The following is a 26852-nucleotide window of genomic DNA, read 5'->3' as shown; positions in this document are numbered from 1 at the left end:
CCATAGGGTGGAAATAACTCCCTTTCTCTTGTCCCTAGTCCAGTGGTGCCTGGCACCCACCCAGTAGCTGCTCAAGGAGTACGTAAAAATAAAATTGAACAAGGTGTTCCCCCGGCCTGGGGGGACACTGCAAGGGAAGCTTTTCAAAACCTCACAGGCTTTTTGCCCCTGCAGAGATCCTTGGGTCATCTAGTCAAACCTCTTCCGAGGCCCAGAAAAGGGAGGTCATTGACCCAGGATCACACAGCGAGTGGGCACCAGGGACAGGGGAGAGCGCCGAGCTCCTCCGCAGCCCCTCTGCACCAACCGCCCCACCCGGGCCAGCTTTACAAGTCCTCTACATCCTCACAGGTGGCCCTCAGGTAGGTCACAGCCCACACTCTAGGGTGGGACGCTGAGTGTTGCATTTCGCCTTCAAGGAGAAGGATGGTAAAATGAAAGACAGGGAAGCCCCCCACATTCCTCCTCCCCTCCCTGGGGCCAGCGGCGGGTGCCTGCCCCCCAAAGAGGTGCGCCCCTGCACCAGAGGGGGCACGCTCTAAGGGACAACCCATTTCCCAGGGTTTGGGGTTTTTTTGTTTTTGTTTTATGTATTCATTGTGCACTCCTGCTGAGCTGGGCGTACTTGGGCCTCAAAGCGAGGCAATCGCAGCGGCCCTCGGAGACGGCTGCCACTGGCGGCCGTGGGTAGGGGCAGCGGAGGGGTTCGCTGGCTTGCAGCCCCTCCACGTCCGTCCTTCCCCGAGGCCCTGAGACAAGTCTCCGGCTTAACGCCGCGCGTGGCCTCGCGTGGCCGCCTGCCACCGGTCGGGGCACACGGGGGTCGGGAGCGCAGCTGACCGGGCCAGGCGCCCACCACCTGCCAGGTGACCCTCAGCGCGCGCGCACCTGCCCCTCCGTGGGTCTGCGCCCCGGCGGGGGGGGGGGGTGGGCGGGGGCGGGGCAGGTCGCGTCCCGGGGACTGCGGGGCCGGAGTCCACCTGGCGGGGTCCACGTGGACCTCGGGGCCCCGCGGTCCCCCGCCCCCGGGCACGAGGCATTTACAGCCAGGCGGGGGCACAGTGCTGCCCGGCGCGGGCGCGGGCGCGGGCGCGGACGTCGGGCATCGGTCCGCCGCGGGCTCCACGGTGGTGCGGCGGCCGCTCCCGGCCCGGGGCTGAGGTCCTCGGCGCGCGGCCGGCGGATGGCGCCGAGGGCCGGGGACCTGCGGCGTCGTGCGCGTGCGCGTGCGCGTGCGCGGCCCGCCGCGGGGCCGGGAAGGGCGCGAGGCCGCCGGGGAGCCCTGCGGCGTCGTGCGCGTGCGCAAGGCCGCGGCGGGGCCGGGAGGGGCGCGGGGGGGCCGGGCCGAGGGGCGCCGGGGGCCGCTGACGTCGGGGGGCCCGCGCCCCCCCGCCCCTCCGTCCGGCCGCGGGTTGGCCGCCGCCGCCGCGCTCCGCCCCCTTCCTCGGAGGACGCCCGGACGGAACCGATCGCGGCTGGTTTGAGCTGGTGCGTCTCCATGACGACACGCGCGGCGCTATAAGTAGCGGAGCGCCGGCGCGGCGGCTTTGTCAGTCCCCTCAGCGTCCGCCGCCGCCGCCCCTCAGCCAGAGCTGCGGCGCCACCTCGGGCCGGCGGTCCTCCGCGGGAGGGAGCGAGGCGGCGGGCGGCGGGCGGCCGGCGGACGGGGGACGGGGGCCGGGGGCGGCGGGGCGGCCGGCGGTCCTGCGCGCTCGGCGGCGGCATCTCCATGGGACTGGCCCGCGGCGCCCGCGCGCTCTGAGGTGAGGGGGCGCGTCCGGGCGGGGGAGGCAGGGACGGGGCCGGCCACGTGTCCCCGCGCCGCACCGCGCCGCACCGCGCCGCACCGCGCCGCAGGCCGGGAGGACCCCGGGGCCGCGGGGGACACGTGGCCCCGGCCCGGCCGCGGCCGCCGACCCTGCGGGGCCTGCTCTCCCCCCGGAAGCGGCGAGCCGAGCCCCGGCCCCGCGAGCCCCGGCCCCGCGAGCGCCCGGCGGCCGGAGGGGACCGCGGCTCCCGCTTCCGAACCACGTCAGTGGGGACTCGGAGCCGGAAGCCGCGGGCAGGCCCGTGGGCTCCTCAGCCGCTATATCCTTTTCGTTTAAGACTCGTGCGGCAGCAGGTGCAGGAGAGGTAGGAGCGAGCCCGTGCAGGTCTCGGGCTCCCGCCGCTCGGCCCACTGGGGCTGCGATGAGGCGGACCTTGTGCCTCCCCGCCCGCCCGGCGCTTTCGCTCCTCTCAGCCCTCGTACAGAGGACGGGGCCGACGCAGAAGTTCGCCCGAGCGGAGCTAGATGACGGCCGTGCGGGAGCCGTGGTAACGCCCTCTCCGCCAGCCGCGGCTCGGAACGGTCCGTGGAAGGGATCCTTGCAGGACTCCGAGGTTTAGGAAAGGCCTCGACTCTTGAGAGCCCGGTTCGGGAGAACAGACCTTCACGTAGGAGGCAGCCCTTAAGGGTCTGCAAAAAACAAAACAAAACAAAAAAAAAAAACCAAAAAACTGATTGTATTGTGGTCGTTTGAGACCACCCCCCCCCCCGCAGTAATTGGTGTGAGTGTGGGAAGCAGAACCTCTCAGAAATGTTTGGGGAGGACACAATGTGTTGACTTTATTCAAAGCTAAAAGTGGGCATCGTTTCGCTGCCTCGTGACATTTTTTTTAAGTTGGTCCCTGTCTCCGGCATAATAGTGCGCGATTGGCAGGAAGGGATCTGGTAGCAGAGGAGCGCTGTCTTGTGTTAACCCGCCCGTGACTTTTAAGTCAGCTTCGCTATACAGGGCACTACAAAGTGGAATTGCTCTGTGTTGCCAGTTATTCAAATGAAGCTTTAAGAGGTACTTAGGAGCAATTTATTTCAAAGTGGTGACAACTGCCCAAGTTTAAGCTTGAACACTGCCCTGAAAGCTATTTGACAAGACACTAACTAACGATCCGGGTCGGTCACTGCACCAGCCAGTGATAAGTGTTAATTATATAGACAGGATGGGTTTGCTGTCCCTCTAGTCTCTCGACTTCCCCTAGAGGTGCTTCAGGCAACGCAGGAGGTTAACTGCGCCAGAAAGTCACACTAGATCAAGTCTTAAAACGAGTTCTACTAGGGGCGCCCTGCTGGCTCAGGCGGGAGAGCACGCGGCTCTTGATCAGGAGGCTCTAAGTTCGAGCCCCGCGATGGGTGTAGAGATTTAAAAGAAAGTTTTAGAGTCTTAAAAGTCACACAACATCAAAAGACCAACTCTGCCACGCATGGGTTTGGATTTATGGCAGGCTCGTCCCCCTGGGCCTCTCATAGTGTCCCATGCCAGAGCAAACCGTGGCCCCGAACCATTGCCCGGCCTCTGTGCCGTAGGCTGCAGGCACTGAAGCGGGTCGCACAGTGGAAAGAAAGTCCTGCCTAACAGAAATTAAAAAGGTCATAAAATCAATAATTTTAAGATAACTCATTTACCAACGTCACGTGTAACAAAGACCGAGGACAGTGGCTCAGAATGTTACAAGCTTTATTTTTGCTTATTCATAATTCCTGTTTGCTTTCTTATTTTTGTTATTCATAAAGTTAGCCAAAAATCACTTCCATGTGATTATTGTCCTAGCTAAGCAAGGATCAGGGTGCCGGTAAGGACAGATGAGATTTGCAGAATCACTGACTTGACGCCCAGCCACGCTGGTTTAAGAACGCTGATTTCTGATCAGATCCCACAACTGTATACATTTTGTTGATGTGGTGATTACTCTCTGGAAAAATACGTGCGTGGCATGAAAATAAAATAGCATGAAAATTAACTCGTGAAATTCTTAAGGAACTGAGGAGCGCTCAGTAAGGTTAGCCTTAAGACATTTCCATGATGCCAGTCACTCATTAAAGATTGTTCCGTGTAAGACTTAGTGACAACAGGAGATAGCAAGGTGTTTATAAGGCATCTTTCAGAATTACTGAAATGATACTTTAAGGTTCTAAAGAGCTAAAGCTTCTCTGAAATCAAACTGACCATTAAAAAAATTTCCTGTTTTAAAGAACTAAGTGAAGATTCTGAAATGTGCTTTTTCTTTTCTTTTTTTTTTTTTTTTAAGATTTTATTTGTTTATGAAAGAGGCAGAGGGAGAAGCAGGCTGCCTTTGGGGAGCCCGTTGTGGGACTTGATCCCAGGGACCTGGGATCACAACCTGAGCCAAAGGCAGAAAGAAAGGCAGACGCTCAACCACTGAGCCACCCACGTGCCCCTGAAACATGCTTCCTATAGGTTTTTTTAGCATGAATATTTAAAATGCTTATTTTGCAGTGTTTAAGTACTACGATGGGGTTTTAGCGTGTCACCTTGAGAAAGTTTAGCGTTGAATCTGTGGTGTCTTTAGACAGTGCAGAGCTTTATGGAATCCTGTGACCTATCCCTGGAATAATGGGATTCCCAAATCCAGTGAGTGAGCTATCTACAGAGTGTGTGTAAGTGGCCTTGCTTCCTGTGTATGTGCAGTCAGTGCCTGATCTTTCAATGCACTTTCAGTGTTCCTAAGGTGGACAGCAAATTCTCTGCTGATCAGGACATTTTCACGGCGGCCCCAGGGACACACGCGTTTTCAGTAGGACTTGGAATTCCAGAGAATTGGCTTTTGTGAGAATCTGGCAATAATTTCTTTAAATTCCATCTCCTAGTTTTCTGTGTAAGTATTCGTGGTAGTTTGCAGGTTTTTGTTATGAAGTACTGGGTATGGCTATGGTTTCTAAATATCTCCATCCTATTTGCAGTTTGTTAGGTTTCGGGGGAGCATCGAGAAACCATGAACAACTTTAATAATGCAGAGTTTGACTGCCATTTCCTCGATGAAGGCTTTACTGCCAAGGATATTCTGGACCAAAAAATTAATGAAGTTTCATCCTCTGTAAGTATCTTAAGTCCATGCTGGCCATGCAGCTTTGAAAATGCTGGGCAGATGACTGAGAAACTTCATTGGGGTCCTCAGGAAATGTAATGGAACTCACAGGTTTAGGGAATTCAGAATTTATTTGCTGTGGATCATTCCATATGATAGTGACATTCGTGCCCGTGCCCAGGCTAAAAACTTGAGGATCCGTTGAGACTGGTGGGAATGAGAGCTGAGGCTGCCTGTGGGACGTGAGATTAGGCAGCCAACAAGTTCCCTGTACCCACTTTTGCTGTAGGATGATAAGGATGCCTTCTATGTTGCTGACCTGGGAGACATTCTAAAGAAACATCTGAGATGGTTAAAAGCTCTTCCTCGGGTCACCCCCTTTTATGCAGTCAAGTGCAATGATAGCAGAACCATAGTGAAGACCCTCGCTGCCATTGGGACAGGATTTGACTGTGCCAGCAAGGTAAGCAAAAACAGCAGGACTCCAAAATGATCTGAAATGGCCCTGGTGCTCCCAACAGGGCAGATCAAAATTGTGTTTCTTGGGCAATAGATAGTAATGAAAGTTGGGGGGGGGGGGGACTGTGAACTCCAGTGTTACTCGGTTTCCTTCATTGATGAACTATGTATATATAATATACTCTCATCTTTTTCAGACTGAAATACAATTGGTACAGAGTCTCGGGGTGCCTCCAGAGAGGATTATCTATGCAAATCCCTGTAAACAAGTGTCTCAGATTAAGTACGCTTCAAATAATGGAGTCCAGATGATGACTTTTGATAGTGAAGTTGAATTGATGAAAGTTGCCAGGGCACATCCGAAGGCAAAGTGAGTTACTCCTCCATTTAAGGGCAGGGTCACATATGGGACCTGCATATTGTCAAATTCAGATTTTCAGTTTTGAGATTCCTGTGCTTTAAGTAAAATGTAAAAATGTCCTGGGTCAGGGGCAGAGTAGAAAATCTTAAATCCTCTTGATGAATAAAACTGTGTGAGATTCCAGCCATGGGGTATCAGAGCCACGGATTTTTATCTTAACCATGGCTGTAAGTGGTCTTCTGTCGTGGGAAGTTTAATACCATTTTTCCGATTCTAGGTTGGTTTTGCGGATTGCCACTGATGATTCCAAAGCAGTCTGTCGCCTCAGTGTTAAATTTGGTGCCACACTCAAAACCAGTAGGCTTCTTTTGGAACGGGCAAGAGAGCTAAATATTGACGTCATTGGTGTCAGGTGAGATCTTGGTGGTGGCATAGAAGCTAAGATACTAACTAGACAATGCATGTTTTACAAGTTTTCTCCTGCTGTAAGTAGTAATTTTCAAAAATAGCATATTCTCCTTTCTTTGCCCCAGCTTCCACGTGGGAAGTGGCTGTACCGATCCTGAGACCTTTGTGCAAGCCATCTCTGATGCCCGTTGTGTCTTTGACATGGGAGTGAGTATATAAACTCAAGCATGCTGGGGAGGGGGCCCAGGGCTGACAGTAACTAGGCTCGGTTCTAGAATTAACCTTTTGCAAAAGTCATCCCTTATGCCAGAGGATTAAACCCATCTGTTGCATACATTTTCATGACTTGTTATCAGTCTGGCTACCCGATTGACTTCATTTTCTTGACTCTAGGCTGAGGTTGGTTTCAGCATGTATCTGCTTGATATCGGTGGTGGCTTTCCTGGATCTGAGGATGTAAAGCTTAAATTTGAAGAGGTAATTTATAACAAAAAACTGTAACAGCTATTTTAGCAAGTTCCATTTTGGAGTATTTCAGAACTTAAGTGTTTTAACTAATTTCAAAAGAAATCGTACAAACCTAGAAATAGTGTCTTGGTGTAGGATATTTTCAATGAGTTCTGTGTTATTTAAAATTGTATTTTGGGATGTCTGGGTGGCTCAGTGTTTGAGCGTCTGCCTTTGACTCAGGGTGTGATCCTAGGGTCCTGCAATTGAGTCCCAAGGCGAGCTCCCCAAGGGGACCCTGCTTCTCCCTCTGCCTCTCTCTGTGTCACTCATGAATAAATAGTCTTTTTTTTTTAATGTATTTTAATGTGCTTTGGCATTCCAAACTGAAATGAGTCTCTTGCCCCCACCCAATCGTGGAAAACAGTTGATTACTTTAGGAAATGTTGCTGTGCAAAGTGTGTGGACTTCACCATATGTCGTTACCCCAAGTGCGCTCTTTTAGACACTGTATTTTCCTTTAAACATTTTAATTATGAAGTTAAATACTTCATATCTTATGAAGTGGACCTTTATGTGGTGGTTGAATTTATGAAACAGATCACCTTACTGAGATTTTGTGATATAGACAAGAATTAAAAGTTTTATCCTGTTGGTGTGAGTTTGATAGGTTAAAGTACTTGGTACCTTGATATCTCAGTAAGAGGTGATTTATTGTTGGGGAGAATCCTACCCATAACATCTTACAAAGGCGGGGAGGTATCCAGAGGGGAATCTAAGTGAAACCACAGGGTTTTTTTTAGGGAGATGCTGGTTTGTTTTTCTTCTGTGGTTGCTTGATAAAAACCTCCCTGCTGGTGGCTGCTTTCAACGTTTTTTTATCCTGTCCTATCACAGCACTGGTTTCTGCTCTTTGCTGTTAGTTCCCCCTGATAATGACTGTCCTTGTCTGTCTCACTCTTGTAGATCACCAGTGTTATCAACCCAGCCCTGGACAAGTACTTCCCGGCTGACTCGGGGGTAAGGGTCATAGCCGAGCCCGGCAGATACTACGTTGCATCAGCCTTCACGCTCGCAGTTAACATCATTGCCAAAAAACTCGTCTTAAAGGAACAGACAGGTTCCGATGGTACGTATAAAGGATGAATCACTGCACACATAGTTGTAAGTTGGTACAGAAAGTGGTAATTGAGACTACTCTGCCTTTCTAGATGAAGATGAGTCGAGTGAACAAACCTTTATGTATTACGTGAACGATGGAGTGTATGGATCATTTAATTGCATCCTCTATGATCATGCCCACGTGAAGCCCCTTCTGCAGAAGGTACCTTCTGAACATAGTATATGCAGCAGTTAAGATGTGTGGTCATAATAACAAGGGTAACTAGTTATGTTTCTCTCTCTTCGAATGTAGAGACCTAAACCAGACGAGAAGTACTATTCCACTAGCATATGGGGACCCACGTGTGATGGTCTGGATCGTATTGTTGAGCGCTGCGACTTGCCGGAGATACACGTGGGCGATTGGATGCTCTTTGAAAACATGGGTGCTTACACTGTTGCTGCTGCTTCTACTTTCAATGGATTCCAGAGGCCAACTATCTACTATGTGATGTCGGGGCCAACATGGTTAGTGATGGCAACGTGTTTATGGTTTAATAAGAACAGATTTCCTCAGGTTTTTGCTGGCTGTTGTCTGGTTTAAAAGGAAATTGTCTCGTTTAGATTTAAACAGTAACCAGGTTTTTAAAAATAGTTTCCTTTCTGCCTTAAGAATATATGCTGTCAAATTCAGAAAATACAAATGGAAAGAAAATCCTTCTGGGAATACTGATCTGTATTTGGTTTCAGATTTTTGCAAAGGTATAATTATTTCAAAAAAAATTAGTGTATTTATATGTAAATAGAATAGTTTAATGAATGCACGTGACTGGTTTCCCTGTGACGGAAATGATGGTCCTGAAGAAAGGCTTGCTTTAGAAACATTGAGTTGCTTCCTGATGACCTAGTAACCAAGGAAGTAAATAGGCTCATGAATAAGTGATTCTTGTGTGAAGCTGCCCAGTTACGGGGTGACTAAGGGTTTCTATGAATATGCTACTTCTGTCCCTCAGGCAACTGATGCAGCAGATCCAGAACCACGACTTCCCGCCCGAAGTAGAGGAGCAAGACGTCAGCACTCTGCCAGTGTCCTGTGCTTGGGAGAGCGGGATGAAACGTCCCCCTGCTGCCTGTGCTTCAGCTAGCATTAACGTGTAGGTGCCACTCCTGTAGCTGTTAACTTCGAGTTTAGCTTGAATTGTGGGATTTGGGGGGACCGTTTAACTTAATTACTGCTAGTTTTGAGATGTCTGTAAGTAGGGTTGGCATGAATGCAACAGTATGGAAGACTAGGAGATGGGGTCACTTATCTGTGTTCCTATGGAAACTATTTGAATATTTGTTTTATATGGATTTTTATTCAATTTTCAAACATGCTACTAAGGAGTGCCTCTCAGCTGCTGAGCAAGCGTTTGTAGCTTGTACGTTGGCAGAATGGGCCAAAAGCTTAGTGTTGTGACCTGTTTTGAAAATAAAGTATCTTGAAATAATTAGGCATTGGGGAATTTTTAGTGTGTCCATTCCAAACGGCTCACCTTGAATGTTTTGTAAGTGGAGATTGTACCACCGGCTGAGAAAATGATCCCAGAGGACTTAGGAGTTGGTGGTTTTCAATATTTTGAAAATCCATCAAAATGCCATCATCCTAGTCAACATTTTTATTTCAAGTACATGAGTCTTGTACAGCATTTGCTGTGGATTCTCACAGAGCACAGTGAATTTAGCCCACATGTAGGTAGAAGGAAAAGCGAGGATGAGACAGGCCATACTCCCTGCTGCTGTCCCAGCTCAGCCCGCCCCGAGTGTCCGCAGAAGTGGCTGTGATGGAGTGCTCAGGGCCCTTTGTTAACTGCCTTGTGTCAGGGCTGGGGCCCAGGGAAGGCCCATGGAGCCCCCTGAGCACTGCAGGACAGATGTTCCTTCCCACTTGTCTTCTCTCCTGGACAAGTTGCATAGCTGCAAGTTAGGAATGTGGTACAACGTTTGGCAGTCAACTTATTTTAATAAATTCAACAATAATTATCCTGTGTTGTAGCTCTCTACCTTCTTTGACTTTGACCACTGGCCTTTTACGTTCCCTTACTCAACTCCTAACCCCACTCCCCAAAATAGGACATCAGGCTCTCATACTGTGTGTAACCCCGAAGATGAGAATGTCAAATCCTTGCAGTAGCTGTATGGGGAAGGCTGGCCGTGCAAGAGCCGGATGTGGTTCTAGGAAGCCACTGGTTACTCACCTGTTGCTGCGTGGCACCAAGCGTCACCAGCTACAGTACAGGGCCAGGGAAGCCCGTACACAGTCCAGCTGGGAGGGAATGCTGCGGCTCCTTTCACCTCGGGGAGTAAATGGAGCCAAGTCCTGCAGCTGGTGCTGTATTCACTCAGCAAACGATCTGAGGGGAATGACTGCTGTTTCTTAAGCCACCTTTTCCTCCCAACACCTGAATTGCACATGACTGACTGCATTGCTGTGATCACGGAATTAGCTCGTCCTTGGCTGCTCAGCCAGACTCGGGCCCGGCACGTCACCAGCCCCGCTCTCCCCCCCAGACCTGAGAATACGGTTTTCCTTGCCGTAGGTGAACGCGGTTTCTCAGGAGCTATAAAGAAAACAGGTCTGACTGGAGCGGGGGCCAAGGGGAGGGACAAACCTCTGCAACTGACGGTTTGTCTCACTTCTCTGAGCGTGTCCTTTTGTGATTCCTCGGGATGTTCAGAATAAAGGAATTGGTGAGAGACGGGAGCTAGTCACCACGCTGCATGTTGGCAAATGAGGCCTACTTGAGCAGGACGGGAAGGGGAGCTTGGAGTAGAGGCAGGGAGCTTAGATGGAGAAGAAGATGGGGGGAGGTCCTTTCCACTCTGAATGCCAAGGACTTGGAAAGAGCTCTTCCCTCCGCCAGTTGGGTGAAATGCAGCCTGCCCAGCTGGCCGTGCCAGGGTCCTGTCCCCTCAAGAGCCTCCTGCAGCGCCTGTGAGTCCCCAGTGTCTGGGCTTTGCCAAGGCCATGCTCGGGCCTGGAGGGGCAGGTGGGCTGGCCCAGGCCAAATGGCCTCTGGTCCTTACACCTGGGAGTGAGTTTAGTCCAAGAGGATGGAGAGCTCAGATGCTGGGTGTGTGTCGACGCTCCTCCAACACCCTCTTAAGTCCTAGTTTGCTGTGTGCGGTTACCCGTTGCCACTGATGATAAGGTTGGCACTGCCTAGGGGCGCCTGGGTACCTCAGTTGACCTGGCTCAGATTATGATCTTCAGGTGGAGATCAAGCCCCACGTTGGGTTCCCTGTTCCATCGAGGAGTCTGCTTCTCCCTCTCCCTCTGCTGCTCCTCCTGCTGGGTCACTTGTGCTCTCAAAAAAAAAAAAAAAAGCATAGTCTAGTCATTCACAGAAACCTGACACTTCCGGGCTTACTGTGTGAAGTGAGCAACTATGGCTCTGGGCCTCCACCAAGGAAGGCAGCCGGTGAATTTTCCCTCCTGAAGGTGCTGGAGACTCCAGACAGGGCCCCTGGTGGGGAGGGACCTGGGGATCCCAAGCTATTGGTCCAGGATGAAGGCAGCGGTCTCAGCCTGGCAGGCTCTGCCTTAGTGCACTCAGGGAGCATCTCGAGCCCAGATGGCAGGCGCACCCCCTGCTCCAGAGACGGGTGATGTGGGGAAGGCGGGCAAACCTGGAAAGAGCCGGAGCTCCCCGACCCCTGATGTGATGCATTGGAGGTGAACGTTGGGACAGAGCCGACTGCAAAACTAAAATGTGACGTTAGGGCAGCCCCAGTGGCGCAGCGGTTTAGCGCCGCCTGCAGCCCGGGGTGTGATCCTGGAGACCCTGGATCGAGTCCCACGTCAGGCTCTCTGCATGGAGCCTGCTTCTCCCTCTGCCTGTGTCTCTGCCTCTCTGCCTGCCTCTCTCTCTCTCTCTCTGCCTCTGAATAAATTTAAAAAATAATAATAAATGTGATGTTAAAAAGGTAACAGGGAGGGACACCCAGGTGGCTCAGCGGTTGAACGTCTGCCTTCGGCCCAGGGCATGATCCCAGAGTCCCCAGATCGAGTACTGCATCGAGCTCCCTGCAGGGAGCCTGGTTCTCCCTCTGCCTGTGTCTCTCTGTCTCGTGAATAAATAAAGTCTCCAAAAAAAAAAAAAAGGTAATGGGGAACCACAGGAACAGGGCTGACCATTCATGTTAGAAGAGCTCCGGTCAATAAAAGGACAACGTGGTAGAAAGTAGGCAAGACATGAACACGGTTCCCAGAAAGGCTCTTTGAGCATGAGATTTTCAAACTCGAGAAAGGCACCGCGTCGCAGTCGGAGGCAGATGAAGGGTTCCGAGGCTGACGGCTAAGCAGGCCTGCTCACACCCCAGACGCCGACGGGATGGTGGGAATAATCTCTGGAGGCAGCTTGGCGACATTCCAGATCATCCAAACTCCGACCCAGCAATTCTAAGAATTTTCTGACCCAAACCCCCTTACAGGCTTCGCACTGTGCACGTAAGGGCACACAGACGCCCCTCGCGTCCATCGAGGGGACTGGCGAGATGATCCCTGGGCCGGACTGTGGCCGCTTGAACACACACCTGCAGGAAGCCACGGCCCGGCCCCGAGCTGCGGGGAGAGGAGCTGGGGAGGCGCGTAGGAGCTGGGGAGGCGCGTGTGTGCAGGCACGTACGCCCGTGTGCACGGAGCCTTTCTGGAAGACTGACCAACTGGGGGCACGAGGGGGGTGGAGACTGCATAGACACGTCTCCATGTGTCCGCATTACTGATTGTAAAGAGATTCCAAGCCTCCCAAGGGAAGAGAGAGGCTCAGAACTAAAAGGCTCACGTCTCATCCCACGGCGGAGGGCAGCGGAGGGCCAGGGGCTCCCGCACCTGCTCTGTGCTTCCCCTGAACTTGAAGCCCAGAGAGGCCAAGAGGCTCGACTGAGGGAGGCGAGTCAGGAGGACCTAAGAGTACGTAGGTCTCTGCTTCCCTGGCCCGTCTGTGCCCCTGAAGGAAGAGCCACCGCGGGAATGAGCCTCCTCTCCCAGCAGGGGCGGGGACGGGGCTCCCAAGCCCCGCACAGGGGGGCACCCGCTAGTGGGCCTCCAGCCCCGAGAAGCGAGAAGCGAGAAGCGAGGCCTTGGACTCCCTCACCGGTCGCGAGGGAGGGTCGGAGAAGCTCAGGATTTAGTGCCGAGGGAAGACATCTGAGAAATCCTTGCTGCCTCCACTTCTGGAAGCGGAGGCTTTTTTTCCATCCTCACTGCTGACTCTCGTATGGGGAGGGTCGTGACCGGACGTGCCCCGGGGGCAGCCTGGGAGGGGGCCTGGCGCCTGCAGCTCTGACCTGCCCGGGGACTGTGCGGGGACTGTGCGGGGACTGTGCGCACTCAGCTCCCTGGCTTGACAGGTGGAGGTGCCAGGCTCGGCAGATAAAAATAGAAGATCCTGCAGGGCCGTATACTTGCTGCATCTGAGCTTTAAATTTGGGCAACCATGGAAGGGCCTCCGAGCCCTGGCTGCAGGCCCAGCCCCGCCTGGACACCGCGGGGCTCCCCGGACCCTCGGTCTCCTTACGGCTCCAGTGCAGCAGGGACCGGGGGCTCTGGGAAGCGGCCCCACCGCTGGGCCGCCGCCTGGGAGGCCTGGGGACCCGCGCGCCGCAGCCGGAGCGCCCTCCCGGCCGCGGCCACCAGGGGGCAGCAGCACCCCGCGCGCCGGGCTCCTCGGCCAGGTTGGGCGCTGTGACCACACTGCCAGGTCACAGGGTCACTCAGCAAACGCGTGGCCAAGAGCCCTGACTGTGCCAGGAGGGCCGTGGGAACAGGAGCATGCTCTGGCTCAGAGGGAGATCCAGGGCCGGCCACAGGGGCTCCAGGCAGCTGCGGCCACCACCAGGCCCCTGCTCCCCAAAACTGCCTGAGCCCCAGCAGGTGGAGCCCCTCCTGCCTCACACCTGCTGTGCCAGCCAGTGAACAGCCTTGCGGCCCTTGCCTGTCCGGAGGGGGTAACACCCCAGCCACCTCCGGAGGTGACCCGGTGACCCTGCCCGCTTGTCCCTCTCTCCCTGGACGCCGTCCACAACCCACACCCTGCCCTGGCAGTGCCGGCAGGCTCCCCTGAATGTGGGTGGCTGTGGGCAGCAGGGGGCGCTGCTCCCGTGGGACCCACCCCCACCCCACCCACCGGCTATCCTTGGAGCCGGGGTCCAGGTCCCACTGGTCTCCGTGCATCGGCACCTTTGGCACCAGTGTCGCCCCGCCCCATCCTGGCATGGTCCCAGGCCCATGCTCTTCCCCCACAAGAGCTGCCCCCTGGGGGCATCCAGTCCTAACCCTGGCTCTGGCCCCCGTGACCCCACATCTGGGGGATCGAGGAGCCACTGAGTAGCCCTCGCTCTGAACTGGAGAGCCTACAGGGCAGGTGTCGACCCAGGAGGGTTCACCCTACCCCAAGGCCCTGCAGCCCTTCCTTCTGCAGCTGACATGCAGGGCCGATGTCACAGTCCTCGGGGAGGACAGGGAGGGCCTTGTCCGGGGCCACAGGGCTCACGAGTGGCCGAGCTAGGACTCGTACCTCTGCCCCCGTGTCCAGGGCCACTGTGGGTACGGATGGGCCCCCTGCTGACTCTCAGTCATCATCCCCCCAGCAGCTGGGCCTGTGCGGGGCCTGGCACTGGATCCAGGGGCAAAGGCGACCGCAAGGAGATGAGCTGACAATATAAGGTCAATATGAGGGCAGCGGCGCTTGAGTGAGGGGAGCGTGGGGGCTATAGCCACTCTCTGGGGAGAGGCGGGGGTGGCTCTCTGGAGGGAGGGACGTTGGCACGTCGTCTCAGAAAGGCCCTGGAGTGTGGGTGAGTATGAGGTTCAGGGCGGAGGCCGGAAGGCCACCGTCACTCAAATTGGGGACAGAAACAGGGTGGATGCCCTGCCGCCGGCAGGAAGCTGGGCTGGCTGAGGGCCAGGGGCAGGGTGGTCTCCACCGCACCCACCCAGCAGGGGCTGCCAGGAGCGCCACTCAACACAGCCTCTCCCATGTCTTCAGGAGCCACCGGTCGCCAACACGGGCCCAGATGCATCGGACTGTGGATGCCGCGTCTCTGCGTGGAACGTGCCTGGATGTGTGTCCGTGACACCCTCACCTAGGACAGACACGCTCTCCAGACGACCTGCCAAATCCTCATCTGCGGAGACCCAGGCTCAGTCTGTGGTCCCCAAGCACACCCAGACCCATCCCCCCACCACGTACAGACACACAATGTGCGCACGTGCACACATGCACACACATGCACACACGGTGCAAGGGGCACGGTCTGGGGGTCCTGATCTGGCCAGTTGTGATTCTGCTACTGACTTCCTGGGACCCGAGCGAGCCTGAGGGGCCTGGCTGATGGCTAGTGGAGTCCTGGGAGGTGGGGGGTCTGCGGGGCCGGTCCCCTCCCTCCCCGCCCCGGGGCCTCTTGAGCCTGCAGGTGGAGCAGGATCAGCACAAAGGCCCTTGTAGACAGAACAGTCCTGTATGAGCGATGCCCGGAGCGTGCGAGCTTGGAGAGTGTGTGCACGGGCTGTGGGCACACACAGCCACAGGCAGGGGAGACCGGCCAGATGGGCCCAAGGGAGCCCTTTCGTGGACAGCAAGGGTCAGCAGGCCCACAGGTCCTCAGAGATGGCTCCTCTTTGGGGCTGAGCCCAGGGACGCTCACCCCCCAGCCCAGCCTTGGAAGCTGCTAGAGCGAGCCTCAAGCCGATGGAGGAGGAGAGGCCCACTCTTTGCCCTCCAGGGGCAGCTGCTTTTCCTCCCCTGGACCCCGCGCTGGTCAGGCGGCCCCCACCCCGCCCCATACTCCCCCTGTGGCTCCTCTGGCCCCTGGTCCTGGGTGGTGTCCTGCTGGGCCATGGCCCAGGCTCGCACCCTTGGGACTCCATAAACTCGCCTCCCTCCAGGGCCAGGCTCACAGGCCTCCTGCACCACTGAGTCTACCTTCACCCCTTCTCCTCTGAGAGGCCTTCTGGATACCTCCCAGGCCAAGGAGAAGGCCGTGCCACGGGACTCGGACTTCGAACCCCCACTGCACCCAGCCCGAGGCACCTGCTTTGCCCGCAGCCCCAGGGATCCAGGACCCCACCTCCACCTGCCCGCGTGGGGCCCACTTAAGTCTGAGCCCAGCACCAGCATAGTCAGGCCGCCCGAGGCTGGTGGCAGGTGGGAGGCCCAGTTGTGATCTCGGGGGGCCGTCCGCCTCACAGGCCGAGCCCTGCCGCTGCCCCTCCCGGCGGCCCACTTCCCCTTGGCCCCTGAGGGGCAGTCAGCCCGGTTCGAAGCCGAGGTCTCTTCTAGATGCCTGGGTCTCCCCTCGGGCCAGTGGGCTCCTCGAAGACTCTGTTCACTGCTGGCCCGCCACCCAGGGGTGCATTCGGATCCTATTTTCTGGGCAGGGTCATAGGAAATGCAGACCAGCCCAGGGTCATTTTCTTGAAGATTTGCTTGAGACCCAAACATCACTAGGTGTGCAGTCTAGAGTCTAAGGGAAACCCCTAAGAACATTAGCCAACTTGAGGTGCCCATGCGGGATGGAGAGGGTCTGGGCTCCCCAGGGCAGGGAGAAGGCAGGATGAGACCCTTGTAGGAGGATGGGGAGCGGGGAAGAAGGGGCAGGCCCAGGCCTATACTGTGAATGACCAGGGAGGGGCAGGAGACTCAGGGCAGCTCTGCTCAGAGGGACTCCGCTGGGAAGCTGGCTTGGACCAGGCGGTTTTGAGTTCCATTCTGGGTTCTTTCCTCCTCTGATGAGCTGAGCTGAGCTTTCCTGGCACATGGATACCACCTTTGGGGCTGCTTCGTCTCCCTCTCAGGCAGCAGAGGACTCCCTAGGCCACACTGACCTCTGTGAGCTCCGCAGGGGCAGGGTCGACTAGGACCCCCAGATCCACATCTACCAAGTTTGGGCAGAAGCATTTGTGATACTCAGTTTTTGTTTTGTTTTTTAAAGATTTGTTTATTCATTTTAGAGACGGAAAGAGCATGCAGGGGGTAGGGGCAGCGGGAGACGGACAGAGAAACTCAAGAAGACCCTGTGCTGAGCGTGGAGCCTGATGTGGGGCTCGATCTCACGACCCTGAGATCATGACCTGAGCCGAAAGCAAGAGTCACTTAACCGACAGGGCCACCCAGGCTCCCCCCTCAATAGCTTTATGTGCCATTTTGACTGGGTCATGGGTGCCCAGATATTGGGTTAAACATGATCCTGGGTGTGTGCACGTGGGTGTTTCTGGATGACAGTAACATTTCAGGGGGTCCAGTAAAGCGCGTGGCCCTTCCCAGTGTGGGTGGGCCTCATCCAGCCCGTTGAATAGAACAAGAGTCAGGAAGGGAGATTCTGCTCCGAGGGTCCTGAACGGGGATGTTGACCTCTTGCCTTCAGGCCCGTTCTGGAATTGTGCCTTCAGCTCTCCGGGGCAGAGCTCCAGCTTACGGATCTTGGGACTGTGCAGCCTCCAGAATCACGGGAGCCAATTCCTTAGAATATGTCTGTGTGTGTAGAGCTTATCGAGCTCCTATCGGTTCTGCGTCTCTGGAGAATCCTGCGAGGACAGTCGCCTCCATTCATGCCTCCCCGTGCCTAGCACGGAAGCCCTCCCCCCCAAGCAGTTATATGCATTTAACCTATTTTCCTAAAATTCAAGTCCCTCCCTGAGTAGGGGGAGATTCCCCTGGGCCAGGCGGAGTTGCCAAGGCACCCTCTTGCCATTTTGTAGCAACGGAGGGTGCTGCCCACCAAGGCCCACAGCTGTGGCTGCATGGGGAGCTGCACCGCCAACTAGGCCCTGGCAGTGCCACCGGCTCAGAGGGCACTTACAGACGGCTCGTTGTTTGTGCTCGGAGGCGCGGGCCTTGAAAAATCACTAAATTCAACAAAATAGCCACAGTCCCTGACAGCCTGTGAGGCGGGCTCTGAGCTGCGTGCACGGCCCATCTGCCTCTGCGTTGCACCCCCTTCCACTAGTGAAGATCCTGAGGCTCTGAGAGGTCCCGCAGCCCACAGCAGGGGTGACAGACACACGGAATGCCAATCCTCCTCCCCCCTCCCCCGCCACACCCTTTGGGGAAGGTCGGCCCTCCTCAGCCAAGGGTGCATCTTGACTGGCCCTTCACGGTCACCTCACACCCCCACCTAAGGCACTGATGTGGGTTTCAGCCACTGAGAGGTGAAGCTGGTGAGGAGGGGGCAGGGGAGAGAATTCTGGAAAGTTCTCCCTCTCCAGGAAGAAGAGAAGAGAGGGTTGCTCCTCTTCCAGCCTGTGGAATGCTGTGTCAGCTGTACTGTGGGGACCCACAGGAGCTAAGCATGAGGACCAAAGCTAAATGTGAGACTGGGGGGCAGGGGGAGGCGGGGCGGTGGGGAAGGTGGAGGGAACCTGGGAGCCCCGGGGATGCTCTTGCCAGCTGCTGAACTCGCCAAGCCTACAGAGCGCTGCCTTTGGACCTCTCGACGTAGGGATCAAACATTCCTGTGATGGAAGCACCTCCTGCTAGGTTTTCTGCTGCTGGGACCAGAGGTGTCCTTCCAGTCACCAGGTCTCCCTCCCGGCCCGCGCTGAAGCCCCTGGTGCCCGCTCTGTCCTCGGGGGGCATGTGCTGTCCTGTGACCTTGCTGATGACATGGGCGCAGGGTGGGACAGGTGGGGAGGGAGGCACGCAGAAGCCTGACCGTCCGACCTGCCAGGGACGGTCATCTGTTATTTCCACGAATATTTCTTGGCATGAATGGGGCGGATCCTGGAGAACAGGCTGCCCGAGATTTAGACAGAGGGAGAGCTACAGGGACACGAGAGAGGAGCGGAGTTTACCAACGGCAACCCGACCCGCTGCATCACCTTGACCCCAGAGTCCTGAGCGCCGCGGACGGCAACGGGGGCTCTCACGGGCCCACACAAAACTCAGAGAATTCCATTTATTTGATCATTTTTAATACGGGAAATGCCAGACCAATCAACAGGGAGGACAGACCCTACACAGATGCCTGCGCTCACTACGTGGACGGGACGGTCTCCACGGCACTGGGCACGCATGCATTTCCTTGGAAACGGGCAGATTGAGAGCGCATAAATACCACAACATAACCAGGCTCGGGGGCGATCACAGGCCACGAGGGAACCACGCTTTCACAGGCAACGGAGGCATGAAATACGGGACCTACACGGGCACATCTCACTTCACCAGAGGCATAATTTACACGAGAAGAAAGGAGGCCACAGTATATGTACGTGCAAGCAGCTTTGGTCAGAGGAAACGGACGAGCGAGGTGGAGCCATGCACGGGGAGGGCTTGCCCGTCTGCTCTCGCTCCATCCTTGTCCCCACCTTTCCCACGGTCACCTGCGAGATCACAAAACAGAATAGCTGGCCTTGTCTCGATCTTAGGAAGTCCCATCAGTGTCCCCAGTGGTGTTCTCTGGGCTCCCGGGGAGGAGAGGTGCCCCAGGAGCCAGATCTGTGAGCCCTGCATGTAAACACATCCCCGGGGGGCGCCCTGGGGGGGCAGGGGGGCAGGAGGAGGCCCGAGTGGGGAGGAGGGAGGCGCAGCCGCCAGGCCAGGGCAGGTGCCGTGTCGCCCGGGCCCAGCCAGAGAGCAGGAATGGTGGAGGAGGCATCCACTTCTGCAAGCAAAGCTGAAACGGCGAGACAAGCCTGTGTTTCTCCGCCACTGTCCGGACGCCCGGCCCCTCAGAACTGACTGGCGCTGCTGGGGTCGCACTGCAACAACCGGACGATGGACGGGTCGCTCTTGGCACCTTTAATGAACTCTTCCAGGGACAGCTTGCCTGTGGCAGGGGAGAGAGGAGAGATGGGGTGAGCCGGTGCTCGGGGGTCTTCCCGCTTCCCGAGGTCAGGGACGCTGCTCCCGTGGCGGGGGCGCCCCGTCTGGTCTAAGTCTCGCACCTTCCGAGAGCTGGACGGCAGTGAGCCTCCGCTCACTTGGCATGTGTTTCTGGAAAATCCCTTTTGGCTCCCACGGCTCACAGCAAAGCACTGGATGGCTTAAAGGACACCCCACCTAGCTGGACCGGGGCTGTGGCTTGTGGGACAATTTCAATCCTGTTAGAAGCCACCCCAGGCTTTATACGAGAGAGCTGTGGCTTGGGGAGCCTGGGGGGCTCAGAGGTTGAGCGTCTGCCTTCGGCCCAGGGCATGATCCCGGGACTCCCTGCAGGGAGCCTGCTTCTCCCTCTGCTGTGTCTCTGCCTCTCTCTGTGTTTCTCATGAATAAATAAATAAAATCTTGAAAAGAAAAAGAAAGCCACAGCTTGCCCGGAAAGAACATGAGAGGCCTCGTGTCTTATCCATAACTGATTCAGCTGAGGGGACCATGGCTCAAGGGGGGAGTGCGGGGGGACAGCTGGGGTCCCCCTCCCTCACTGCCCAGCGCCTGGTCTCCCCTGGAGGCAGCAGGCCCTGGCTGCTCGCTGGCAGGATCGCTCTGTGCTGTGTACTATCGCCCTTTGGGGTGAGGCACTAGGCTAGGCTGGCACGCTATGGGTCCAGCTGGGGCTCCCTCCCCGCTCTCCCTCCTGCACCACCGACCCCATGACTGCTGGGACCAAGAGCAGGAAAGCGGGTTTTAAAACTGAAGCGCGTTCCGGAGGAGCCGATGCTGGGGACACACGCGTGTCCCCCTTGGTGGCCCCTCTCCCAGGACACACATGGGGAAGGACCTAGGCTTGAAGCTGGCTCTGTTCTGGTGGCTGTGAGCTGTGCTGACGTGGATCCCACAGGACAGCAGTAAAGGGAATAAGAAGCTCGTGGCCTCCACCACGCCGCCCCGGGGCCAGCTACCACCCTCTCCCGTCTCAGGATCTTCAGCCCCGACCTGGCCCAGAGGACGCACTCAGCGAGCCGCTGCCAGGGAGCCAGGTGAGGGATCCGGGATCTGGAAGGGGGATCCAGGCTCCCAGGCAGAGACCTCCCAGCAGCCCACTGCCCGAGAGGTACACCCCCTCCTCCTAGGTTGGGGAGTGAGCAGCAGGGGGCCGGCAGGCTGGCTCCAGGGGAGATGAAACAACACCCAGGCTGAAGCATGGCTGGGAAGCATTCAGGACCCTCTGCTTACACGGCTGGGGGGCAGGGGGACTATTGGGCTCTGCTGCTTTCCTACGGTTGGTGGGGACGTTTACGCCCCCACCCTCTGACCACTCAGGGCGAGGAGCTCCTGAAAGCACAGCCCCCTCCTCCTGGCAGACAGCAGGGGCGGGTGAGGGACCGAGGGGGGCCCCGAAGGGCTCTGGGGGTTCCTGAGCACGGTCTGGGGCTGTTCGGCGGCTGTCAGGGTGTTCCCGGCGCTCGCTGGTCTCAGCTCGTGGTATGGCCAGGACGGGTGTGAACAAGAGAGGGCTGTGCTGGAGAACACCTGCCAGGTGCCCCGACCCCTGGGGGAGGCAGGGAAGGTGAGGCAAAGCACAGGGCCCCACCCGCACCCCTGCCTTCACCCTTCTCTCTCCATTGACTCTCCCTTCCGTCCCCAAGCTCCGGGACAGACGGACACTGGGGCCCACACAGGTCCCCCGACTCCCTACGTGCAGACTCAGGTTCACAAGGAGCCGGGAAGGTGCAGGCCCAGCTGGCTCTTGGAGGGGCGGGGGGGCGGTCTCAGGCAGGGGAGCGGGCCAGGGGAGGGGGGGCCGGAGCACAGTGCCCAGGGCCCTGGGCTCACACTTTCTGGGCATCACCTCACTGCATCCTCACAACCGCATGAGCCTGGCTTTGTCACCCCCTTTCACAGAGGAACAAAGCAAGACTCAGGAGAGCCAAGGCTTGGGGCAGGCCTGTGGGCACCCGGGCCCGCGCCTTGCTACCCTGGAGGGGGGGGACAGGTTTTAAATCCGCCAAGAGCGATGCCGGGCACAAGGCTGTCCTGTTTTACACGTGAGCACGTTTGCAAAGCCTGGAAAGCCGTCTGCCGCGTCCGGTGTACTTTCTGTCGCCTGTGGTCACACAGTGAACCCGTCCCCGGGCTGTCTCAGTCCTTGAGCTGTTTGCTGAAAGCCCTTGAGAGTTTACAGAGCACTTCCTCCTGCATTAGCTTATTTTGCATCTCCAGCACCAGCCGGGGGGCATTTCCTTTTCTTCTCTAAATGTCCCATTTCTTTATTGTTTGAAAGCAAATCAGACCTGTCTCCGGGACTGCAGTTGACAGAGCCCCACGAGGCACGGACCTGCCGTGTTGCAGCCACCTGCCCTTACCCGGGTCCCAGGGAAGCTCCCCGCTATGGCAGAGGGAGAAACGGGGGCATGTGATCCCTGCGCCAGCAGCGGCCACCGCGGCCTGTCCCGCACCTGCCGGTTCTGCGGCAGCGTGGCCCCAGCTGCTGAAGGCCACTGTGTCCCAGCAGAGCCCCTGGGGGCCAGCGGGGAGCCTGCAGTCTCAGGATGACAGCAAGGTTCCCACCATCCGGCCTTTGATCCTTCACTACCCCCCTGACCTGAACGGGGCCCAGGTGCCCCGGGACCCCTGCCTCCCTCTCCCAAGACAGAGACACACCCGTACTTGGGTCAACAAAGCCTTTTGTTTTTAGGGATGCCCCTTTCAAAGAACAAAAAGTCAATATATGCAACGATATACACAACACTCCCTAAATATCAAGCCAAAGACTGATAATACAACTTTTCAACTCCTTTCTTTAACAGAGAGGATCAAGAAGTGACCTGTTTCCTTCCTATAAGGGGTATGAATTCCAGTTTACTCAATCTTTCTTTAAGTTTTCTTAGCAACTTCTTAACAACTTCTCCACTTCCAGAGAACGTAGCCAATTTAGTAGTAGTTAATTAACTCAGGAAAGCTTGCTGGGATTCACAGAAATCATTTTCATGAGCATATAATGATCTGATATATGTGACAGTCTCCCCCGTTTTAGAAGCGGGGACACTCCGGCTCAGGGTGGACAGACCATGGCTTGAGGACAGAGCCAGGATGCAGGCCCGTGTCTCCCTCCCTGACCCTGAATCCCAGTTCTTCCCGCCGTCCAGCTGCCCTGGCTGCGCAAGGCCAGGGGTGACCCGGGGGAGGCCTGGGAAGCTGCTGACGGGGAAGGGTCCCCCAACACACTGCAGCTCTCAGCGGCCCCCGCTCCTCCTTTTTTTTTTTTAAGATTTTATTTATTTATTCATGAGAGACACAGAGAGAAAGAGAGGCAGAGACACAGGCAGAGGGAGAAGCAGGCTCCATGCAGGGAGCCTGACGTGGGACTCGATCCAGGGACTCCAGGATCACGCCCTGGGCTGAAGGCGGCGCTAAACTGCTGAGCCACCAGGGCTGCCCGCCCCCGCCCCTCCTTACCGTCATTGTTGGTGTCCATCTGTCTGAAGATCTTGTCCGTTCGTTTCTCTGGAGTGGACTCGTCCTCGGGCATTTTCATCACAGAGGACACCATTTTGTATATAGCCTGCAAAGAGACACACAGAAGCATGTGCTCCAAGATTCTGGAATGTTCCTGGGCCGATGGGGCAGGGGTGAGCTTCTGCCCAGCCCACAGCAAGGCACGAAGAGATGGGGATGTGAGAGGCCTTCGGGACCCTTCCTCAGCTTTCTAGAGGAACATTTCTAGAATGTTCCATGGTGACTATCACAGATGGCATGCTGGGCAAAGGAAGCCAGACCCATTTATGTGAAATTTGAGAGCAAGGAAAACACCACCAGTGACGGCCCTGAGACTGGGGGCTGTCTGGGGCGGGGAAGTGGGAGGTGGGATAGTGCAGAGGAAGGTTCCTGAGAGAGCCTTTGGTGGGGAGGGGCTGGGAACGTCTGTAACTCACGAGGGTGGTGGTCATACGGGCGTATATGCACATGACCCACTCCACACTTAGCTGTGAGCATTTTACTCTGTGACTGTTATACCTCCTTCTAAAGATTTTATTTAATTTATTCCTCAGAGACACAGAGAAAGGCAGAGACACAGGCAGAGGGAGAAGCAGGCTCCCTGCAGGGAGCCCGATATGGGACTCGATCCCAGGACCCCAGGATCACGCCCTTGGCCGAAGGCAGACGCTCGACCGCTGAGCCACCCAGGTGTACACAGAGTTGTGCCTCCGTTTAAAACATGAAAGATTTCGCCCGAGACCCACAGGGAGAACCACATCACGAGCCCCAGAAAGGCCAGGCAGCAGGGTGACCAGGTGTCTCCAGAAGGATGGAAAACCTGTTTAGAGCACCTCACAGCACAGGCAGCATGCGTCTGCGGGCCTGGTGGCACCCAGGTGCATCTCCCTGGGACCGGGCCATGCAGCATGCCCAAGTGCAGAGCCAGGGGCAGCACCAAGCCCCTCCAAGGTCTTGGTGGGCTTCTCAAGTACTTAAAACACAGTCCATGCTGAGAAAGGTATAGGAGGTGGGTGTCCCAGCCGGCAGGCTGAGGCGCCATGTGAGGGGCCAGCGGAAGGGTCTCAGGCTTTCGGGGCCTAGCAGCCAGATCCTATTTGGACAGGCATGGTGCCCGGCCCCACCCCGTACGTGCTGTTTTGAACAATCCCACTTGTGTGTTCAGCTTTGCCCAGGCCGGTCTGCTCAGCCAGACAGGCATGCCCGTTCGCTGGGCAGGCCAGGGTTCTAGGGAGAAAGAATTCTTACTTCTATCCCCTTATAGCTAAGAACCAAAGTGACCATTGAACCACAGAGTTCCCCAAACCTGTGTTGATTTATTCTGCATGAAAACCACCTATTAGGGCAACAGGTTGGTCACTGTACAGGCCAGCGGAGGCTGGTTTAGTTCACGGGTTTGACGTTCTTTGCTCAAGACTTAGCCTTGAGCTAAGTCCCTTACGTGTAGAGAATGTACTCCAGGAGTGGGGGCGCAAGGGGGACACCAGGGCAGCAGCTCTGGGGTCCTCCACTCTAACACATGCCTAGGTACCTGGTGAAGTGAACAAAACTTGGTTTCTCTCCGAAGAACAGCCTCACCCGCCAGAGCTGCTGACAGGTGTGAAGGTGAGGACAAAAGGTCTCACAAAGAGGTGCTCCTCCAGTGTCAGAGCTTATTCTGGGGTGCTAGCGTGTCAGGCTTCCTTCACAAGGGCACGTTCCTGGGGACGTGACAAGCTGCGTGTTGCATTCTCAAACACGGGGATTCGAGAAGGTCTAGTAGGTGCCTTCTGCAAGTATCGAAGGACCTTGCCGTTATAATTTTCAGCTCTAGCTGAAAATTTTTTCCAGCACCTCTCTGAGCCTCAGACTTTGTGAAATGCAGAGAGGGACCGCCCCCCACCCCAGGGGTGTGAAGAAGACGGATCAAAGCCCTTAGGCCAGGCCTGATCCAGAAACACTGGCTCTCAACATTCCAATGGCAAGGACCCTCCTGGTCAGGTGACTGGTGGTCACTTTCAAAGGTACATGGGGAGGGGACCCCTGGGTGGCTCAGTTGGTTAAGCATTTGCCTTTGGCTCAGGTCATGACCCTGGGGTCGTGGGATGGAGCCCCACATCAGGCTCTCTGCTCAGCGGGGGCCGGGGGTGTGCGTACTTCTCCCTCTCCCCAGCCCTGCTCAGGTGCTAACAGGTAAATAAAATATTTAAAAATAAGAAAACCTGGGCCCAAGTGGCTCAGTGGTTCAGCGCCTCCTTCAGCCCGGGGCCTGATCCTAGAGACCCGGGATCGAGTCCCACGTCAGGCTCCCTGCATGGAGCCTGCTTCTCCCTCTGCCTGTGTCTCTGCCTCTCTCTCTCTCTCTCTGTCTCTCATGAATAAATAAATAAAAATAAAATCTTAAAAAAAAAAAAACCTGCATGAGGCACAGCAGGTGGCACCGGGCGGGGAGTGAGCCCATGTGGCAGTGAATGTTCAAGACTAGGGTGCGGGAGGGGGGACCCAGGGACGGGGTGGGGGGACCCCAGGCCGCCAGCACTCCCGGGGCCCTACCTGCACGATCTCCAGCATCTCGCTGCGGCTGATGTAGCCGTTGCCGTCCAGGTCGTACATGCTGAAGGCCCACTTGAGCTTCTGCTCCAGCTTGCCCCGGGACGTGACGCTCAGCGCGATGATGAACTCCCGGAAGTCGATGGTGCCATCCCCGTTGGTGTCGAACGTGCGGAAGACGTGCTCGGCGAACTTGGAGGCGTCACCGTAGGGGAAGAAGTTGGCGTAGATCTTCTTGAACTCGTCCACGGTCAGGTGGCCGGTGGGGCAGTCCTTGAGGAAGCCCTTGTACCACTCCTGCAGCTCGTGGTCCGTGAACTCCGTGTTCTCACGCAGGTCCTGCAGCACCTCGGGCCGCAGCTTGCTGTTCTGCTTGCCCATGGCGGCGGCCGGCTACACCTGCGCGACGGGGGGCGTCAGCGGGGCACCGAGGAGTGGGCCCTGGGTGTCCCGCACCCGGGCCCAGAGCCCCCCAGCCGTGCACGGGGTATCTCAGCCCGCCCGGGACACCCTGCAGGAAGAGGGGCCCGTCGTGCGGCACCGGGGCAAGATGTGGGGAGGGGGGTGCAGCTTAAAATCGGTGGAATGAGGGGTTTATCTGGGGCTGCACAAGATTGGAGGATCCAATCCTCACTCTCCTGAGCCTCACCAGCTCCGGGCACAGCGCCTGCTGAGCTGAGGGCACCCCCAGAGCCCTGGGTTCTGAACAATCCTTTCTTAGGCACCACATTCTGTTTTTAGAACCGGTGTCCAGAACAGGTGTCCAGAACCGTTTAAGGAGCCTCCTATTTTGCCTCTGAGAGACTCCCCAGGGCCGAGGGGTGGCTCTAGAATTAGCACCAGGCAGCCCAGGATGTCTCGCATGTTGGCAGTGGAAGGCCAGGTGCCCCTGGGAGCGCAGAACCTGCCCCCCCACAGCAGCTTCCCACACCGCTGGACAGAGGACTGACCCTGGAGAGGCAGCACCTCTAGACGCTAACGCGGATCCCACTTCACCGCCTCATTTCACGTTCCGTAACACAGGACAGTCATCATTTTTCAAGCGTACAGAAGAACAGACAATAAATGTAAAGGGTCTCCTGCCCCTGTCCCAGAGGTGTCCACTTTGAACCGCTTCTGTTATTTATAAGCTACCCCCACCCCGCACCCCCATTAGGAAAGGGAACAGATGCAGTTCGTCTATTGTCCCCGGCGCTTCCTCCATTGGCCCCTCCTGGGTTTTATTAACTTTATAATACACACCCCTGTTTGTACTTATCTTTATGGCTCTATTTTTTTTTAAGATTTATTTATTTATTTGAGAGAGAGTGAGCAGGGGTGGGGGAGAG

At 56.4% G+C, this 26852-nt stretch overlaps 2 protein-coding genes and 1 non-coding gene across 4 annotated transcripts in view; 2 read left to right on the top strand and 1 right to left on the bottom strand.

The window, feature by feature from the left end:
- Nucleotides 1-1672: 1672 nt before the first annotated feature.
- ODC1 (ornithine decarboxylase 1) lies at nucleotides 1673-9666 on the top strand. Of its 2 annotated transcripts, XM_055327628.1 has the most exons (12): nucleotides 1673-1763; nucleotides 4500-4656; nucleotides 4742-4875; nucleotides 5156-5329; nucleotides 5523-5695; nucleotides 5964-6098; nucleotides 6220-6301; nucleotides 6488-6571; nucleotides 7508-7670; nucleotides 7753-7865; nucleotides 7956-8170; nucleotides 8656-9666. In XM_055327628.1, exons 3-12 carry the CDS (start codon nucleotides 4774-4776, stop codon nucleotides 8798-8800), a joined length of 1386 nt encoding a protein of 461 aa, XP_055183603.1. In that variant the 5' UTR covers nucleotides 1673-1763; nucleotides 4500-4656; nucleotides 4742-4773; the 3' UTR covers nucleotides 8801-9666. The 2 variants fall into 2 exon arrangements, with proteins under 2 accessions (XP_055183603.1, XP_055183604.1); XM_055327629.1 differs by lacking the exon at nucleotides 4500-4656 and having other exon boundaries at nucleotides 1683-1763.
- LOC129511232 (small nucleolar RNA SNORA42/SNORA80 family) lies at nucleotides 3242-3376 on the top strand. Its single transcript, XR_008664781.1, has one exon. It is a non-coding gene; the product is annotated as a small nucleolar RNA SNORA42/SNORA80 family (small nucleolar RNA).
- Nucleotides 9667-18576: 8910 nt separating the features above from the next.
- The window catches only part of HPCAL1 (hippocalcin like 1), a 112125-nt gene continuing 103849 nt past the window's right edge, over nucleotides 18577-26852 (bottom strand). Inside the window, exons 3-5 of the mRNA XM_055327296.1 lie at nucleotides 25528-25923; nucleotides 22957-23062; nucleotides 18577-19447 (exon numbers count right to left, since the gene is read on the bottom strand). Of these exons, the coding sequence (XP_055183271.1) occupies nucleotides 19350-19447; nucleotides 22957-23062; nucleotides 25528-25905 (582 nt within the window). The 5' untranslated portion in view covers nucleotides 25906-25923 and the 3' untranslated portion in view covers nucleotides 18577-19349. The remainder of the gene's footprint in view (nucleotides 19448-22956; nucleotides 23063-25527; nucleotides 25924-26852) is intronic.

This window comes from Nyctereutes procyonoides, unplaced genomic scaffold (genome assembly GCF_905146905.1).
Source record: "Nyctereutes procyonoides isolate TBG_1078 unplaced genomic scaffold, NYPRO_anot_genome, whole genome shotgun sequence".
Classification (NCBI taxonomy): Eukaryota; Metazoa; Chordata; class Mammalia; order Carnivora; family Canidae; genus Nyctereutes; species Nyctereutes procyonoides.
The sequence above is the reverse complement of the archived record's forward strand: the minus strand, read 5'-3'. Positions and strand labels throughout refer to the sequence as shown.